We start from the raw sequence: 16040 nt of genomic DNA, 5'->3' as shown, positions 1-16040 counted from the left end.
TTTAAATGCATGTGTAGGATACTTGTTCAAATTTTAACTATTTTTCAAACTTTTTAATATTTGACTTTTTCCCGTTCTCCAAGGTCTATAAAAATAAATATACCAGTCATTTGTATTTTTTTACTGTGGCTTTGCCTACCGCATGGGCCTTGAAAATTTATTGTTGGTGTCTCTAAAAAAAAGGACAAAAACCTGATTGTTTGTATTCATTACACTATATCTTCGCAATTGCTTATTTTATATCATTGATATGTGTATCAAATCAAAGCCAATAAAATGCGCTTCAATTTGTATAATTATGTTATTAATCCTTTATTTGTGCCATGAGTAAATTTTACCCAGATATTAAAAAATGCTTGTTCTTTAAATATTTTTTCATTTTTTCCCCTCTCGTTTTAGTTATTTTCCTATATTATTATTATTTGACTTATATGTATACATACAAAAATGGAATACAATAGAATAAAGTTTGAAAAAATACCTTTTTTCCTTAAACAAAGCAAATATCTCTATACTAAAAACAATACAGTATAATATACTAGAAATATATTTATTCTTAACAATGTAAATTGGATTTCTTAAAACTAATATATTGATTTCTGGGATACTCCACAACTTACAGTAAACAGTTTATCTGATCTTGGTTTGTGCAAAGTCACTAATATGTTTTCCACCTCGTTCAACAACATCCTTGGTCACTTTTACTGACTTTACAAACTCCCATATATATCTATATTTTTCATTATTTTCCAGGTATCAACCAGTGTAATAAGCCAGTTACTTTTCAATCAGAGAGAGTCAAAAGGAAATGTGACTTAGGTCCTAAAAAGTCTGTGAGAGATGTAGCTTGAGTGATGACTGAAAAAACTGGCGTGCCTTTTAAATAACACTCCAGCTGTCGGTTTTTGATAGCTTGATTGCCAGCTTTTGTTTTATAGACGTTGGCATGCTTTCATGTGGACTGAATAAGGTGATTTGTACTCATTCTTGGGTCAGATTCCAACTGTATTTTCTCATTTTCTTCAGAACAGAGGTTGCGAGTTCATTATCAATATGTTGATAGTGAAGCATGTTTTTAATCAATTGCGAATCGTGGATAGGAGCCTCGGTGGCAGATTTGATGCTATTCAGTGCTTTATAGTGATAAACAATCTGCAATACTTCAATATTGTTAATGGTAAGAACTCAGTATGGAATTTTGAGATCTATTGTTTTTGTCTTTGATGAAAATCCTTTTTTATCATCGAATCCTCACTAAAAAAGAACCTCCACAGTACACTGGATCTTCATCGCTTAAGATATCCTAAAGTTAAGTTGATGCCGAGGGAACTTCTCTATTCACTTTTTTTCAAAAATAAAAATAAAATATTCAAAAATATAAAAAAATAAACAAGCATTTTTTAATATCTAGGGTAAAATTTACCCATGGCACAAATAAAAGATTAATAACATAATTATAGAAATTGAAGCACATTTTATTGGCTTTGATTTGATACACATAGCAATGCTATAAGATAAGCTGTTGTGAAGCGTTTTTTTTGCCATGTTTTAGAGCCACCAACAATAAATTTTCAAAGCCCATGTAACAGAAATAGCCGCGGTGTAAAACCCAAATGACTTGTAAATTTAGTTTCTTAAGAACTTATAAAACGGGAAAAAGTCAAATATTAAAAGGTTTGAAAAAAAAGTTAAAATATGAACAGGTCTAATAAACAGCTTATTCAATTTATTTTGTGTGTTTGTCCTTATATAGCAAGGGTAAGATAGTTTTTTCAATAATACTATAAGTCATGTGAAATAATTTAATTACTTTATATTTCATGAAGAATTGAGATATTTTTAATAAATAAAAATTTGAGGGTTGTATAATTATGTTTCATTAATACATATATCATGAAAATAGAAGTTATATATTATCTTACAGTATCAAAATATAAACTCTTTGATATAAGAAATTTTTTTGGAAATCACATGTTTAAGGAACGTGAAAAGTTCGAAATCCGGGTTAGTGTTAATTAGAAATAAAAATTGTATTTTTGCTGAACAGTGTTAGTTGCTAACTTTATATAAAGGCCCCTAATAGCCGATTATAAACATTTGAAACGCATATAAGCTATTGCCTATGTGTGTCTGATGACAATCCTTCCAAAATTATACATTACGCAGCTTAGGATAACAAGCCTTTTATTTATTTAGCCAATAGTATCGACTAAAGGACTAAAAAATGAAGAGGTGTCACTCGGCAAAAGGAGCACTTTTTTTTTAATTTTTTGTTCATGATTGTTTTAAAATTGGCAAGTGCTATACATTCCTCAAAGATTTTGTAGATGCTCTATTTAGTAAATAGAACACTTAATTTATTTATGTAATATAATTAGCCAATGATTAGATGCAATATATTTTTAATAATGGTCATGTGTAGTGGAGTGCACTGTTAAAATCGATCTCCCATTAATAAAAAATCATTAGGAATATCGTTCATAAAAATGTTTTAAGCATCCAAAATACATGAAGAGAATTAAATTGTGGATAAATGCAATTGATTGTGCGAATCAGACAATTAAATTAAATTAAAATGTAATTAATTGTTTAAATATATTGTAATTATTATTTCTTATTAATAATAATTTAGTTTCTTAATTTTAATGAGCTCACATACATAGTATTTAAAATTTAAAAAATAATTGAATTGCTTTAGAACTTTAAATTCTAATATACTCATTTTTTGAGTGAATTTTTAATCTTCTGTTGTTCTTATTTTTATGACATTTAATGAACAGGGCAAAAATAAAAAAAGTATTTCATTAAATGATAAATTGTTAATAGATCATAATAATCCCGTCATTTAAACATTGTATTATATAACTATTCCATTCATTTTGCAATCGTAAATATTAATTAAACTGCTAAAAGTAATTGTATAAATATATATGATATCCAAAAAAAAAAGTCTCATTTAAAAAACCTAAGCACCATGAGTTTGGGGTTTTAACAAGAAATAGTTTGTCAGTGTATGCTTTGAGGCTTAGGATTTCTTAAAATGAATGTCTGCTATACCTCATACTTAAATTTGAATTCGCCACGAGCCATCATGGCAGCATGGGAAATGACCTTCAAAGTGAAGAGTTGTTTAGCTTTTTGATGTGTTGAGGCTTTTATTGCATGTGAAAGAAGACATTAAATATATTATTTAAACATATCTCAAATAGATTTGGGTTGTTTCTTAATGATTCCACAAAAATCAAGTTTTTTGTAATTTAATCATGATTCTGCAAGTTTTGGTTCCCCGCTTTGTTTAGACACGCTATTCGAATTTTACAAATATTACACTTGATTATGAGTAATATTTAAGGTATATGTATGTTGATGTGGACTCAAACTGGACTGGATGATAATATTAAAGGTCGTTGACTTATGAGCAAAGATATCAGACTTGAGTTGCAATATAGGGCATTTTTCATCTCTGATTATTTATCACAGACTACAACGACCATTTAAAATTATTAAATAAATATTTTTAATTTTAGCCAGTTGTAGGGCCCCTAAATTTAGCCACATTGACAACTACTTTTAGTATGCTGATTTTCAGCTCTGTTTGGAAAATGTTCAAGAAATATTGATCAACTAAGAAAATTGTCTTTTTTTAAAACATTAGTCCACCATTTATATATAATTTCCAAAACTTCGATCCCGAATACAAAATTAGAAACTACAATATTAGAAAATCAATGTACTGCATAATATGGTATATAAAATATTTATCTGTTAGCTTTTAACTTTATTATCTTATTCCTTTACATACATACCTAATTTACAAATTGTAAATACTTATTTTTATCTCCTAACACTCTGAACAAAATTCAAGTTTGCAACACTCGTTGTCTAGCCCCCATTATCATTTAACAAAACGACACAAAAATGACCATTCAAACGTTAAACAGACATAGATTTGGCGTTAGGAGTTTTTATCTCATTTTTTATGAAAAGGGACTATTACAGTATAATTTCGAATTAAAGCCATATTTTGATGAAAAATAATCATAATATTACAAAATCAATTGACAAAAACATACAAAAATGAATTAGTTATTATGTAATTTTTTTTTAGTGTGAGCAAAGTTTCGAAATTAGATATCAATTTGTGATTATACATATATATCATTAATAATAATCAAATACATTGGATAGGAAGCTTATTTCAATTGGGTTTAATAATTTTGCCTCAAAAATGAACTATTAGACAAAAATAGTCTTAATAACATTTAATTTTGGAAACTTTTTCACACAACTTTACATTGCTTATTTACTAAATACTTGAAGCTCATATACAACTAAAAGTGAAACGAAAAAATAAAATAAAAAACAATCAAAATTGACATTTTTAATATATTGTACTAAATCTTTTGAAGTTTTAATATAAGGTTTAAACTTTAGTTTTAGCTATAATATATATAAAGCAATTGAAATATGTATAAACACATATTGCTTTCCAAATAATAGACTTCATATTGCACGATTTTTTTATGATTTTTTAGTAGGAATGGTAATTAAGATAGCAAAATAAATCATGGATATTATATATACTCCAATGTTCTACATTTGATATAAACTTTTATTTTGTCTATATTGTAATTATTTTAAGTTGAAACATGGCTTTAAATTGAAATAATACTATAAAAACGTTATTTTTCATAAAGGTAAAAAGATTAAGCCTTTAGAGGTTTCTTTTTTGTGTTCTACGGACACAATAAGAATAAGGAATGTGGTTTTATTTGGTTAGAAAAAAAAATTTGCAATGTGTCATTGGAGTTACAAGTTCATAAGCATTTTCAGCGTGTGAGTGAAGAGACAATTTGAAGAAAGAACATGATTCAAAAACAAATGTTTCAACATTAAATACCTCATGAGATTACATTTTATGTGTACTATATTTTATCTCGTCTCTTTCTTTTGCCAAAAATCAAAATTGGGGTAATCCATCATTGAATTTATTCTAGCAACAATATAATTCAATTTTTATTTATGTTTTTTGTTTGTGTCTAACCAAGTGATTGGAGGAAAGATGATACATCATTTTTATAATGCAATTTTCATAAAATGGCTAAAATATGTATAATTGAAAGGGTTGCACATATTTTACTTTGTTAAATTTGATTCTACAGCTTGAGAAATCATTTAACAAATTGATGATTAGATTACACTAGTCTAAAAATATTGACTTATTTTGCACTTAGATTAATATTTTGTATTCCTCATCACTTTAACATCTAGAAATATGAAATTGGTCGTAATAATCCAAAGTTTCTAATTTTGTGGCTACAGAGTGTTTGTCGAAAAAAAATGTCCTTAAAAGATATAAATAAAAGACAATAGTATTTAATGACGTTTGTAGATACATTTATCCAGACTCCAAACATATTTTAATTACTTTTGTATATTTTAATAAAACGGAGAAAATACATAAGATGAAGAAAAATGTTACTACAAATTGACCATTTCGTTGAAAGTTTAGCAAATTAATTACTTTTGATTACTAAGAAATAAATATTTATTATTATTCATAATAATAAAAAAGAACACCTTAAAAAAATTAAGAGTGTATTAGTAACTAAAGATTTATTGCTTAACAAATCTATCTACACCATAAAATCACACTTTTGATATATTAAGGATATGTTCATGTTTTGAGGTCAAAACAATCAAAAAACACAATTTCAATTCTTCGGCAAAAGTTGGTTGACTTTTAAAATAAACTACTTTTTTGAGCATTGTGTACAACAAAATACTAAATAAAGATATATTACAATAGAGTTGAACATACAATTTAGTAGGAATGTTGGATATGCAAAAACATTTAAGATAATAAAAATAATTTATATATTTATAAATTAGTTTCATTTTGTTTGTTTTTTTCAATAATGCATAATAAAAACCACATTCATATAAAATGAAAATTAAAGGGAGAAACATATTTGAATATCTTATATTCAAATAGGGATTTGCATAAAAAAACGTTAAATATCAATTAGGATAGTTAAAATAATTTATATGCATGATCGTTGATTTAAAACAATAAACTGTCAAAAAATAATATAGTGTGAGGTCAAATGAGATTATTTTGGAGGTTCGTTGTAAGAAAATAAATGAACTTTTGAAATATTTCATGTTAACTTCAAAGAATTACAGGTCTGAGCTATGAATTTCTTCTAGATAGTATTTATTTGGAAAAAATGAAAGTTTCAATTTAATCAAAAAAAGTAAGTATCTCTAGAGGCAAACAGGTAATTAGGTATAATTATGCCCCACTTAAATAATTATAGGGCATCTTTATTTGGGTGCTGAGATTAATTTTCTTTAAGTCAATCCTTTTGTGTTGATGTATATTTTAAAAACAAAATAATTAATTTCAATTTATAAATATGAAGTCATTAATTACTTAAAGTAGCCCAGTTTGACCCCATGTTAGAAAAAATAGTTATTTAGATAATTTAATATTAAAAGCTAAAAAGTCATGTAAGAAACTAATACATTTGATGGTATATATACAGTTCTATGACCAATAGTATAGGCTACATTAAGATATTCTACTGATTAAATTATAATTTTTGTAAGTCAAAAGTTATAAGCTGAAATCTGAAATACACTCATTTGGCCACACCCTTCCCTACCAAAGTACAAATTATGCATTTAGAAAGACATAACATTTGCCAAAAAAAATTGATCCCAAATTTAAAAAGTTATAAGCATTTAAATTTTCAATGTTTAACTGCAAATATGAGTAGGTGTAAGGAAATATAGGGGCAAATATGAATTTAGCATTTAAATAATTAACATGTTTTGTCAAAAAAGTTCATACATTCCGTAAAAAAAATGTTGACCAGAGTTATCAAAATATTATAATATCTTGAATGAAATGTTATTTTGCCTGCATTTAATCTACTCTGTGAACATCCTTTTCATAAAAAAACTCAAAAAAAATTAAACATTTTTAATTACATGATAAAAATAATTACGTCATCTTATTTTTTTAATAGATTTTGCACTTGTAAATATCAATTAATATGTTTGTAATAGTTGTGTGAATATTTTTTTTTTTTTTTTTTAAATAATCTAAGCTACATGAGCTTAGGGTTTTATAAAGATATAATTTGTTATTTTTAAAGTAAAAACGATAAATTCTACAAAAATATAAATAAAGTAGAATCCATTAAATCAGAAGGAAAAACAAAAGAACTACGTTGAACCAAAACCCTAAAATAAAGTAACTAAACCTTGAATAAATAATTACTAAAAATAATAATTAATCATAAGCAAGATAGTATCAAAGTAAAAAAGAATTGCAAAAGTTTATGTACGCATACTGAAAAGTATTGGGGTTCAAATATAAATTCAGAGGAATAAGAAGTCGTTTTATAAATATGCAGGTGTAAAATATCCCAGTTAAAGGGTTAATAAAAGGCATAATTAGTAAGTATTCCATACCTCTTCACAATCATAACTATCACTGTACTTCCTCATAACTGAACTCATTTATAAATTTGTCACTTCTTATTTGAGTACTCACTATAAAGGACTGACTGATGAAGTATCAGTTAAGTAAACACGAGAGAGAAAAAAATTGTGTGAACAAAATTGAAGATAGATCTACAATACATATTTTTAGTATTGCCAATTTTTTGTAAAAGTGAGTAACGTTTTTTTCAGATGCGAGAATGACTATGCTCTTTTATCAGGGCATAAAAATCATGAAAAGTCAGAGAGTTATTCTATTGATAACCTGTCTTAAAAATATCCATTTCTAAAAAAACAGATTTATTAATGCCTAAAAATGTCGATTTATAATTTAAAGTAAGCTTTTGAATACTAATATTTCACATACAACAAAAAGTTCATCATCATGCGTATATTTAGTTAAATCAGAAAAATATATTAAATACTTGATGTGAGAATGATATTAATAATATAGAGGCATTGTAGCAGGCACGGACCATTTCCATTGGAGTTTTGTCCAATTCTCGAATTAGGGGGTCTTCAATGTAGCAAATCCGGACTGAATGAAGGGCAAAGTCACGGCTTCAAAAGATAGGGAGATTACTCTTGCATCATATTGAACGTATAAAAAGGAGCACCACCTTGTTAGAAGGTATAAATCTCTTTTTTGAAGTAGGAGTTTGACCATAGAAGAAGACCACTCTCCAGGATGGTATTTACATACTTTAAGCTGTTCTTTTTTACTCTCGAGGCCACAAGGACTAGGGGGTGCCTTATTGGATTTACGGACGTTTCCCCAGACAATCACTGACTGTGGTTTTTGCGTCGGATATATTCTATAGGGTGTATCATATTCTTCTTTAGCTAAAACCTAATCTTCTTGAGAGTTTATTTTAATCCCAATCGAAAAAACTTTCTTATGACATAAAATAATTTTGGAAGCCTGAGGAGTTTCTTGCTTTGGTTGACTATTTTTTTCTTTTTTTGACCAAAAGGAGCTGCCTCTTCAGATAACAATAAGATAACATCTTCAAGTCTTCATTCATCACGTTTGTTCATTATTGTGTGGCTCATGAGTAAATCTATGCCCATTTTATGGAGGCTCCTCTTGTATAATTTTGATGTTCTTCGTAATTCGTGATGTTTGTGGTTGACCACTTTGAGGACGATCTTTGACAGTATTTATCTCAATGGATCTATTTATGTTGAGGTTGTGTTAATCTGTAAGGCCTTCAAAATATCTGGTTTGTTCTTCCCCAAACAATAAAGCTTGACGACGGCATCAAGTTTACCTTCCATACTCGTAAATGAAGGACCGAAAAAAACATATATTTTTTCAAACTTTGCTACAATTGATCAATTATTAAACAGCAAATTTTTACAATAATATCTCGAAACTTTCATGAGTTATCTTTTATTTTCTTCTTGTGGACTGTGAGTATTTGTCATAATATCAGAGATAATTTGATGTTTTTGATATTTCATAATGTGTTATGTTCGCTTCCAAAATCTAAACTAACTCTTCACTAAGATATGTTTTGTTGATGCAAAAGGTACTAATGATCCAATTGTATGAAGGGTAAGTATTTTGTTTGTTTGTTTTTCCCCCAAAAAAATACAAGTCTAATCATTTTCATATATAGAGTCAAAGTACTCGTCAGACTCCACGGTATTTAAGTTATTTTTTACTTTGATCGAAATATTTTTTTATTTGCAACATTGACTATTGATAATTTACAATTTACACTAGAGACTAAATATCTCCGAACCAAAATGTATGTAAATCCAAATTTTTCCCACCAGTTACAAAGGTTAAAAGTATAATTGCAAAAAGCTTACTTTTTGTCATATTATTCAGCTTGTATACACTAAAACCTTACGTATGTGCAATGTTCATATAAAACTTTAGACATAAAACTCAAGCCATAGGTAACGATATTTTTCTGTAGTATAACTTTTATTGATCATAATTTTTTTAGGCAAAACATTTGAGAAACATTTTTGACCTACTTGAGGGTGCTAAATTAAAATCTGATAGTGTATTTCTTTTACCATACCACGTTTTTTAGCTTTTGATATGCAATTACATTTCATGAATTTAAAGAAAAACCTGTAAAATACTTTCGTTTTCTTGACATACGTCAATGCACAACACATAAAATTAATATTATTGCTTCTCTAATAATAGCCTCTACATCTCACAGAAGAAAGTGCTCAAATGATCCAATTATTTGGCTATATTTGTGGAAGCTTTACTTTGAATATTCAGAGGCTTAATATTACTGACTTTGTAAATAACGTGTTTTTGCGTATTTGGAGACTAAGACAAATATTGGGAGTCTAATAAAGTATGCAAAACTTGTTTTGATGTTGTGAGATCATAGTCTGAAGAAAAAAGTGACAAACTAAAATTAAGAGTGCTAGTGGCTGGGAGAGAATTCAACAATAATTTAGATCTTTCCTATTCTGCCTTTGTAAATGTAAAAGGTTTCATATAAGGAATACTTGCAATACCAAAGTATCTCTTGGGTATTTTACCAATTACCCAGAGTGAAGAAAATACATTTACCAATATTTACTGAGCTTACAAGAAGAGATAAAACATACAATTTCCTCACCTGTTGCTAGTGATGAAGATAAAAATAAAGATATTTTTCAGTAATCTGATGAAGATTATGACAAAACAATTCTGTTTACTCAGTCTCCTATGAATGATTTGCTTAAAATCTGTATCTAGAGCCTGCTAAACTATTGTCCAGAAAATGGCAATTGAATCGAATGCTGAAGGTTGGCACAAATTCCTCATTATATCCTGATAGGGAAGCAGAACTACATGATTACTCTTATTCAGATGACCATCTTGTCTTTTACATAAATATAGAAGGGATACTTCTTTTAGGATTGCTAGTATATTATTCAAGGGATTAGAGACATTTTGGTAACAGTTCTAAAAAAAGTTTGAAATGTGCTCTATTACAGAATAAAAATATATATGGCACTGTACTAATAGGTCATTTTGCAAATTTTATACAAGAATATAACAACATAAAGCTTGTTCTATAAAGTTTTCAATATCGTGTTCATGGGAGTTAATTTCTATCGATTTGAAAATGGTTAACTTTCTTTTATTTTATCAAGTAGGGTATACAAAATACTCCGGTTTTCCGTGTTACTGGGACAGTATAGGTGCAGTTGAGCATTGAGGGAAAAACGAAATGCTTAATCGACATATTTCGGCATCTAGCAATAATAACGTCATGTTTAACTTGTGGTTACCCCCACGACTTCATGTTGCAAAAAGGGATAATTTTGGTGAAGGAGACAATGCCCAGAGGTAAAATAAATCAAAGATTTAAGTTTTCCATCTGAAAAATCTAATAGGTGCTTCCACCTACCAAATCTAACTCTTGGGAGCATCGCACGGCTTTGACGGTAATAGTCAAGGTTAGACCAAAGTGCCTAGCATATGTCTATGTAATGGGCAGAGACCTTCTCCTTAAGAAATGACCAAAGGATACCAACAATTCGGGTAGGAGGTTGATCCACAGCTTTTTTTGTATCTTTGGCATGCATATTGCCAATGACATAGCCCTCAAATGTGTTACACCCATTCCCCTTTTCACGTAGAAAAATTTTTCTTAATAAAAAAGCAAGAATAAAAATGAAAATTACCCTTATCGACATTTTTTTATCTATATATTTTTTTTTTGGAAAAGAATCGAAAAGTATTTATATATTCGTATAATGATAACACTATTTCCAACTATCTCAATTTTCAATAATTAAGGTTCAGCTACCGTTCACTACTCACAACAAAATTAGAAAGATATAATTTCTTCCTTTTTTATATATATTTATCAACTTTATTCAATAAGTGTGAACTAGCTTGTCCCTCAGTTGCTTTTTATATTTTAAACACTAATATATCACTAAATTAACAACATTGGACTCTTTAATTACCCTAAAATAATTATATTTTAATAAAAATTAAAAAGGTTGAAAATAATCAAAGCTGAATAATCAAATGAATTAACATGAAATAATTATTTTGAGGTTAAAAATTTAGAAAATGTGTCACAGCTCTGGATTGGGTGTACTCACCATGATCTGAGGCCGTAGTTAATGCAACAGTATTAGATTGTTAGCTTATATAAGTAACACAACTCATAGAAACTTGATGTAGAATTGATGTGACTCTCTTTGTTAAAAAAAACCTATAGATGTCCCTCAATAAGCACTTTATTCTAATATATCATATTTAATGAGTGTATCTATTCATCGGTAATTGTATGATTATCAGCACAGACGCATTGTATACTCTTTCAAACTCTTGTTTCTACAGCTATTATACTATTGATTATACCAAAATGTCAGATCGAAAAACAATTGTCAGCACTTTCACGTAACAAAAACGGATAAAATTTATTCAAAATTAAGATACTTTTTTCAAAAATCATTTTTTATTTACACACATACGTATGCAGTTTTAAAAATGCTGATCCAAAAGTATTTTTGCGTATTTATAACTATTTCAATATTATTATTTTTTTTAAATTGATAAATTATATCAGTTAACTCATTTATAAGTTTACTTCACAATTTTTTAACGTGCTTTATCGTTCATACAATCACAATTCCCAAGCACTTTTCTAAAGTCTAAGTTGTTATGTTGGGTACTACTTAATCCTTATAATTTATAAACATTTAGAAAATAACTTGGTGAATACTCAATATAAGCCTTAGATTATAAATAAGTTTTGTGTACATAAACTATAATAATTTTTGTTGTCGGAGTTGGAGTGAGTACAAATTTTCTGGCTTCACCAAAAATATCACCGATTCCGACGCTGGAGCTCTGCTTATAAGTATACATTTTGTTTTAAAAAAAAGAATAAAATGATATATGTCAAACATTTTGAAACCATTACATAGGATAATCATCAATGTTTACGAAGATAAAAATTTCCCCCAAAAATTATGTTGCATAATAATCTGTCTAACATTTTTTGTAAATTCTATTAGGTGATTCCTTTTTAAAAGTCAAAAGTCCCATCCTTTTAAAAATAGTCAAATATTGCTCTGACTTACTTTCAGATAAGTAACAATAATTTATTAATAAATAAAGCTATTTTATAATCCCAGATATTAAGAGGTGTTATGTTAAACAGGAGTTAAAGTTCATCTTAATATCATGACAAAGATCATTGTATATTTTCTTTATCTATGTTATTAGATACTTATCCAAAGCACATTCAGTTCAATACTATATTTGATGTACCTCTTGGTACAGACATTCATACATGTAAAATATCATGTTGAGTACAATTTAAAAGACTTATATATTACTTTGAAGTTAAGGTTTTACGATGGTATTAAATATATTTTCAGATAATATAATTTATTTTAATACAGACAAATGTATATGAGGATAACGGTGAACTAAACTATATATTTTGGAACAAAGGATGGACTAAAATATAAAAATTGATTAATGTAAACAGTTGAAACTACAATTGATCATATCCAAAATAAATTGTTTATTGTCGACGAATCCACAAAATACATTACTAGAAAACTATTGTTCAATACAATCATTACAATTTAGTTTATTAGATTGGGTTTCTTTGGATTTTTATATTCATTAAGTAATATTACACTTTCAATGTGTTTGGAAACAATTTTTGGAATTTAAAAAAATTAGGGATGAATTTGAAAATTACAGAGGATTTATTTATTTTATAAATGAGAACATATGATATATAGGACTGTAGGAAAAGGGTAACTCAAAGCTTTAAAAAAATGACAATACGCATTTATTCTCTTGGCTATGTTAAGGTTTTTTTTTCAAAAACTCATTGCTTCGGAAATACTGCAGATGAAGTTATTTCATCCTTTTTTCTTGTGACGTATGCATATGAAAAAAAATATAACCTGGAAAAGTGAATTCTTGGGGATTGCATAATTAATTTAACAAAATTTATTGTCTCTTTAGAGCCCCTTTCAATCAAAAAGTGTTTGTGTTGCTAATTTAATTTGGACAACAGATGATTACTAAAAATGCTGATAGTTAGTCCATATCACTATGTAATATTGAATTATGCCATAAAGAATTGCATTCAAATCTTTATTTATTCAAAAGTAGGCATATTTTTTTATAGGCAGGAAAATTGTACACTTCTCAAATGAACACTTTTTCATTTGGAGGACATAAATTTTCATTATTATTATATTTAGACGATACAATATTTAGTATACACTCAGACACATTTAAAATTTACGTTTGATTTCAAATATAGATATTTTCTAAGACTTTTTCAATGTCTAAATAAATAAAAAATACTTACTAGAAAAATTAGATATCAACCCTTAGAGCTATTTTTTTCTTTTTTCTTATTTTTTTCAATTATAATGCTATTAAAATAAATTTAATAGATTGCTTAGTTTCTTATTTTCAATGTACATACTTGCGTTTTTTTTATTCGAAGCCACATAAATCTTATCTTTATAAAATTATTAAAAAGAGAGTCTACATATTTAGTGATTGATTAAGCTTGCTTTTGTCTTGCGTATATAGTTTTCCGACCATATGCAAATATTTAAAAGTTTTTAGAAATACAGGACATGTTGTAAAAGACGTGGGAAAATTAATTTAAAAAATGGTAGTTCTAGAGTATTTATTCCCCAAAAAACAGGGTATATTATTTTCGAACATTTTCTTAATATATAACTAAATTCGATTTTTTTCACAATTGCAACCACCCTTGACTATAGAGAAAGTTGTAACAGATTGGACTCAAATGCAATTTGTGGAAAAACTACTCAATACTACAATCTTTAAATTGTTTTGAGCAATAGCACAGATATGTAAGTATACTATGTTAAATTTGGATGTATATAAATGATACCAAATCTGAGTAATTGAGCCAAAACCAAAAAGTAGAGTGACTCTTAGCCGTTTACATTTCCCTTTTTATAATCTATATAAAGTTTTCTAAAGAAAATAATTTGATAAAAAAGTTTATCGTAAAATCTACATCTATATATATGAGATTTTTACATACCAATGCAGATGTTTGGCTTTTTGCATTCAATCAAATATATATTTATAAATAACGATATTTAGCTATTAATTAAATATTGCTCAGCATATTTAAGAATAACAACTTAATTACGTTATTTTATTAGAGGAAAATGTACATAAAATACAATTAAGTTAGGCAATGTTATGAAATTATAACCAATTTATAATTTTATTATTTAATCTAATTGTGTAAAAAAAAAAATATAAATATTTTAAATGTGCAGCTCGATTATGACCAAATAACTTCCAATATTACTATAATGTATTTTTAGATAAGAAATAGCATAATTAGTTAATTGCTCATAATAAAAGGTAATATTGGAGCCATTTATAAAACTATAATAATTATGGTGGATGGCCTTTACCTGATACAAAGGCGTCTTCAACATTTCAAACCAATTGAACAATAAAAATGTGAGATATGCAATGAATGGAAAAGGAATTCAAACTATTTTAACGAACAAACGGATAAGAATTGATCATGTGATAGGTTACAATGGCTTAGTTGTGAGAGTGTAAAGCATACGAGAGGATCTTTGAATGCCACGATGATAATAATAACAATAATGACAGTAAACAAAGTAAGGCATCGAAAATGTGTGTTTATTTCTCTTTTAACACATACATGTTTGACTCTGTTTTTATATTACTTAAGGTGGGTTGCAATTAAGAAAGAAAAATATGTAATTATTTCATGTATAAACAAAAGAATACTCATTTTATATTTTAGAATATTTGATTCTCGTGAAAGGTGATAATTATTCAGGAAAGTTAGAAAAAATTTGACGGCTTAGCTTATCTATTTATAAATTAAATAAGCGTTGCCCATAAACATTTTTGCCGAACGACAATTTGCATAAGTACTATTTCAAATATTTGGTATAGACCCTGGATGCATATTTTAATTCAATTTAAAACGATATTATGAAAATTAATTTGATATTGTTTATATACAGGGCTCGAAGATAAAATCCGTATTTATAAAAAGTCAACAAAAAAATCCGTATGTTTTTATTTCCAATAAAAAGCAAAGTCATCGTACTTGTTTTGAGGCTTACTCCATATAATTGCCCACAGCCTTGATATGGCCTTTGAAGCTAGATAATTTCTTGATAATATGGTCCTTTGGCATAGATGTGAAGAGCTTCTTGATGGCAGCTACCAGACTTGTGTTGTGTGGGGATGTATACAGGTGGGCGCGTCTAAAACTGAACACTCCTTTAAATTTTACACCATGCACATATTCGTGATTTTATTGAGTTGAACCCGGTTTATACTTCGAGGCAAGGGTCTTGACTAGTTATAAACAAAACTCCAGCAGAATCTAAATAGCAACAGTGAAATAACAGCCGATAATATGGAGAGACGTCGAGTCGCAATTTCGGAACTTTCCGCGCGGGTAAAAACTCCCACTGAAATTGCCAAGGTTCTGAACTGCAGCCGCACCCCCGTTTACAGCGTGGTAGCC

The 16040-nt window shown here is 27.8% G+C and overlaps 1 protein-coding gene across 4 annotated transcripts in view; it reads right to left on the bottom strand.

Moving 5' to 3' along the window:
* LOC121116545 (uncharacterized) overlaps window positions 1-16040 on the bottom strand; it is a 55754-nt gene that overhangs the window by 4217 nt on the left and 35497 nt on the right. The window contains exon 1 of one of the 4 annotated variants that reach the window (XM_040710810.2): window positions 14938-15171. The exons of 1 other annotated variant lie outside the window; for it this stretch is intronic. In XM_040710810.2, coding sequence (XP_040566744.1) covers window positions 14938-14961 — 24 coding nt within the window. In that variant the 5' untranslated portion in view covers window positions 14962-15171. Of the gene's footprint in view, window positions 1-7482; window positions 7580-11592; window positions 11738-14937; window positions 15172-16040 lie in introns of those variants that run through there. 2 more of the 4 variants (XM_040710811.2, XM_071887601.1) reach the window with 2 other exon arrangements.

Source organism: Lepeophtheirus salmonis, chromosome 4 (genome assembly GCF_016086655.4).
Source record: "Lepeophtheirus salmonis chromosome 4, UVic_Lsal_1.4, whole genome shotgun sequence".
In the NCBI taxonomy this organism is placed as follows: Eukaryota; Metazoa; Arthropoda; class Copepoda; order Siphonostomatoida; family Caligidae; genus Lepeophtheirus; species Lepeophtheirus salmonis.
Note: the sequence above shows the minus strand (reverse complement) of the source record. Positions and strands in the feature narration are given on the sequence as shown.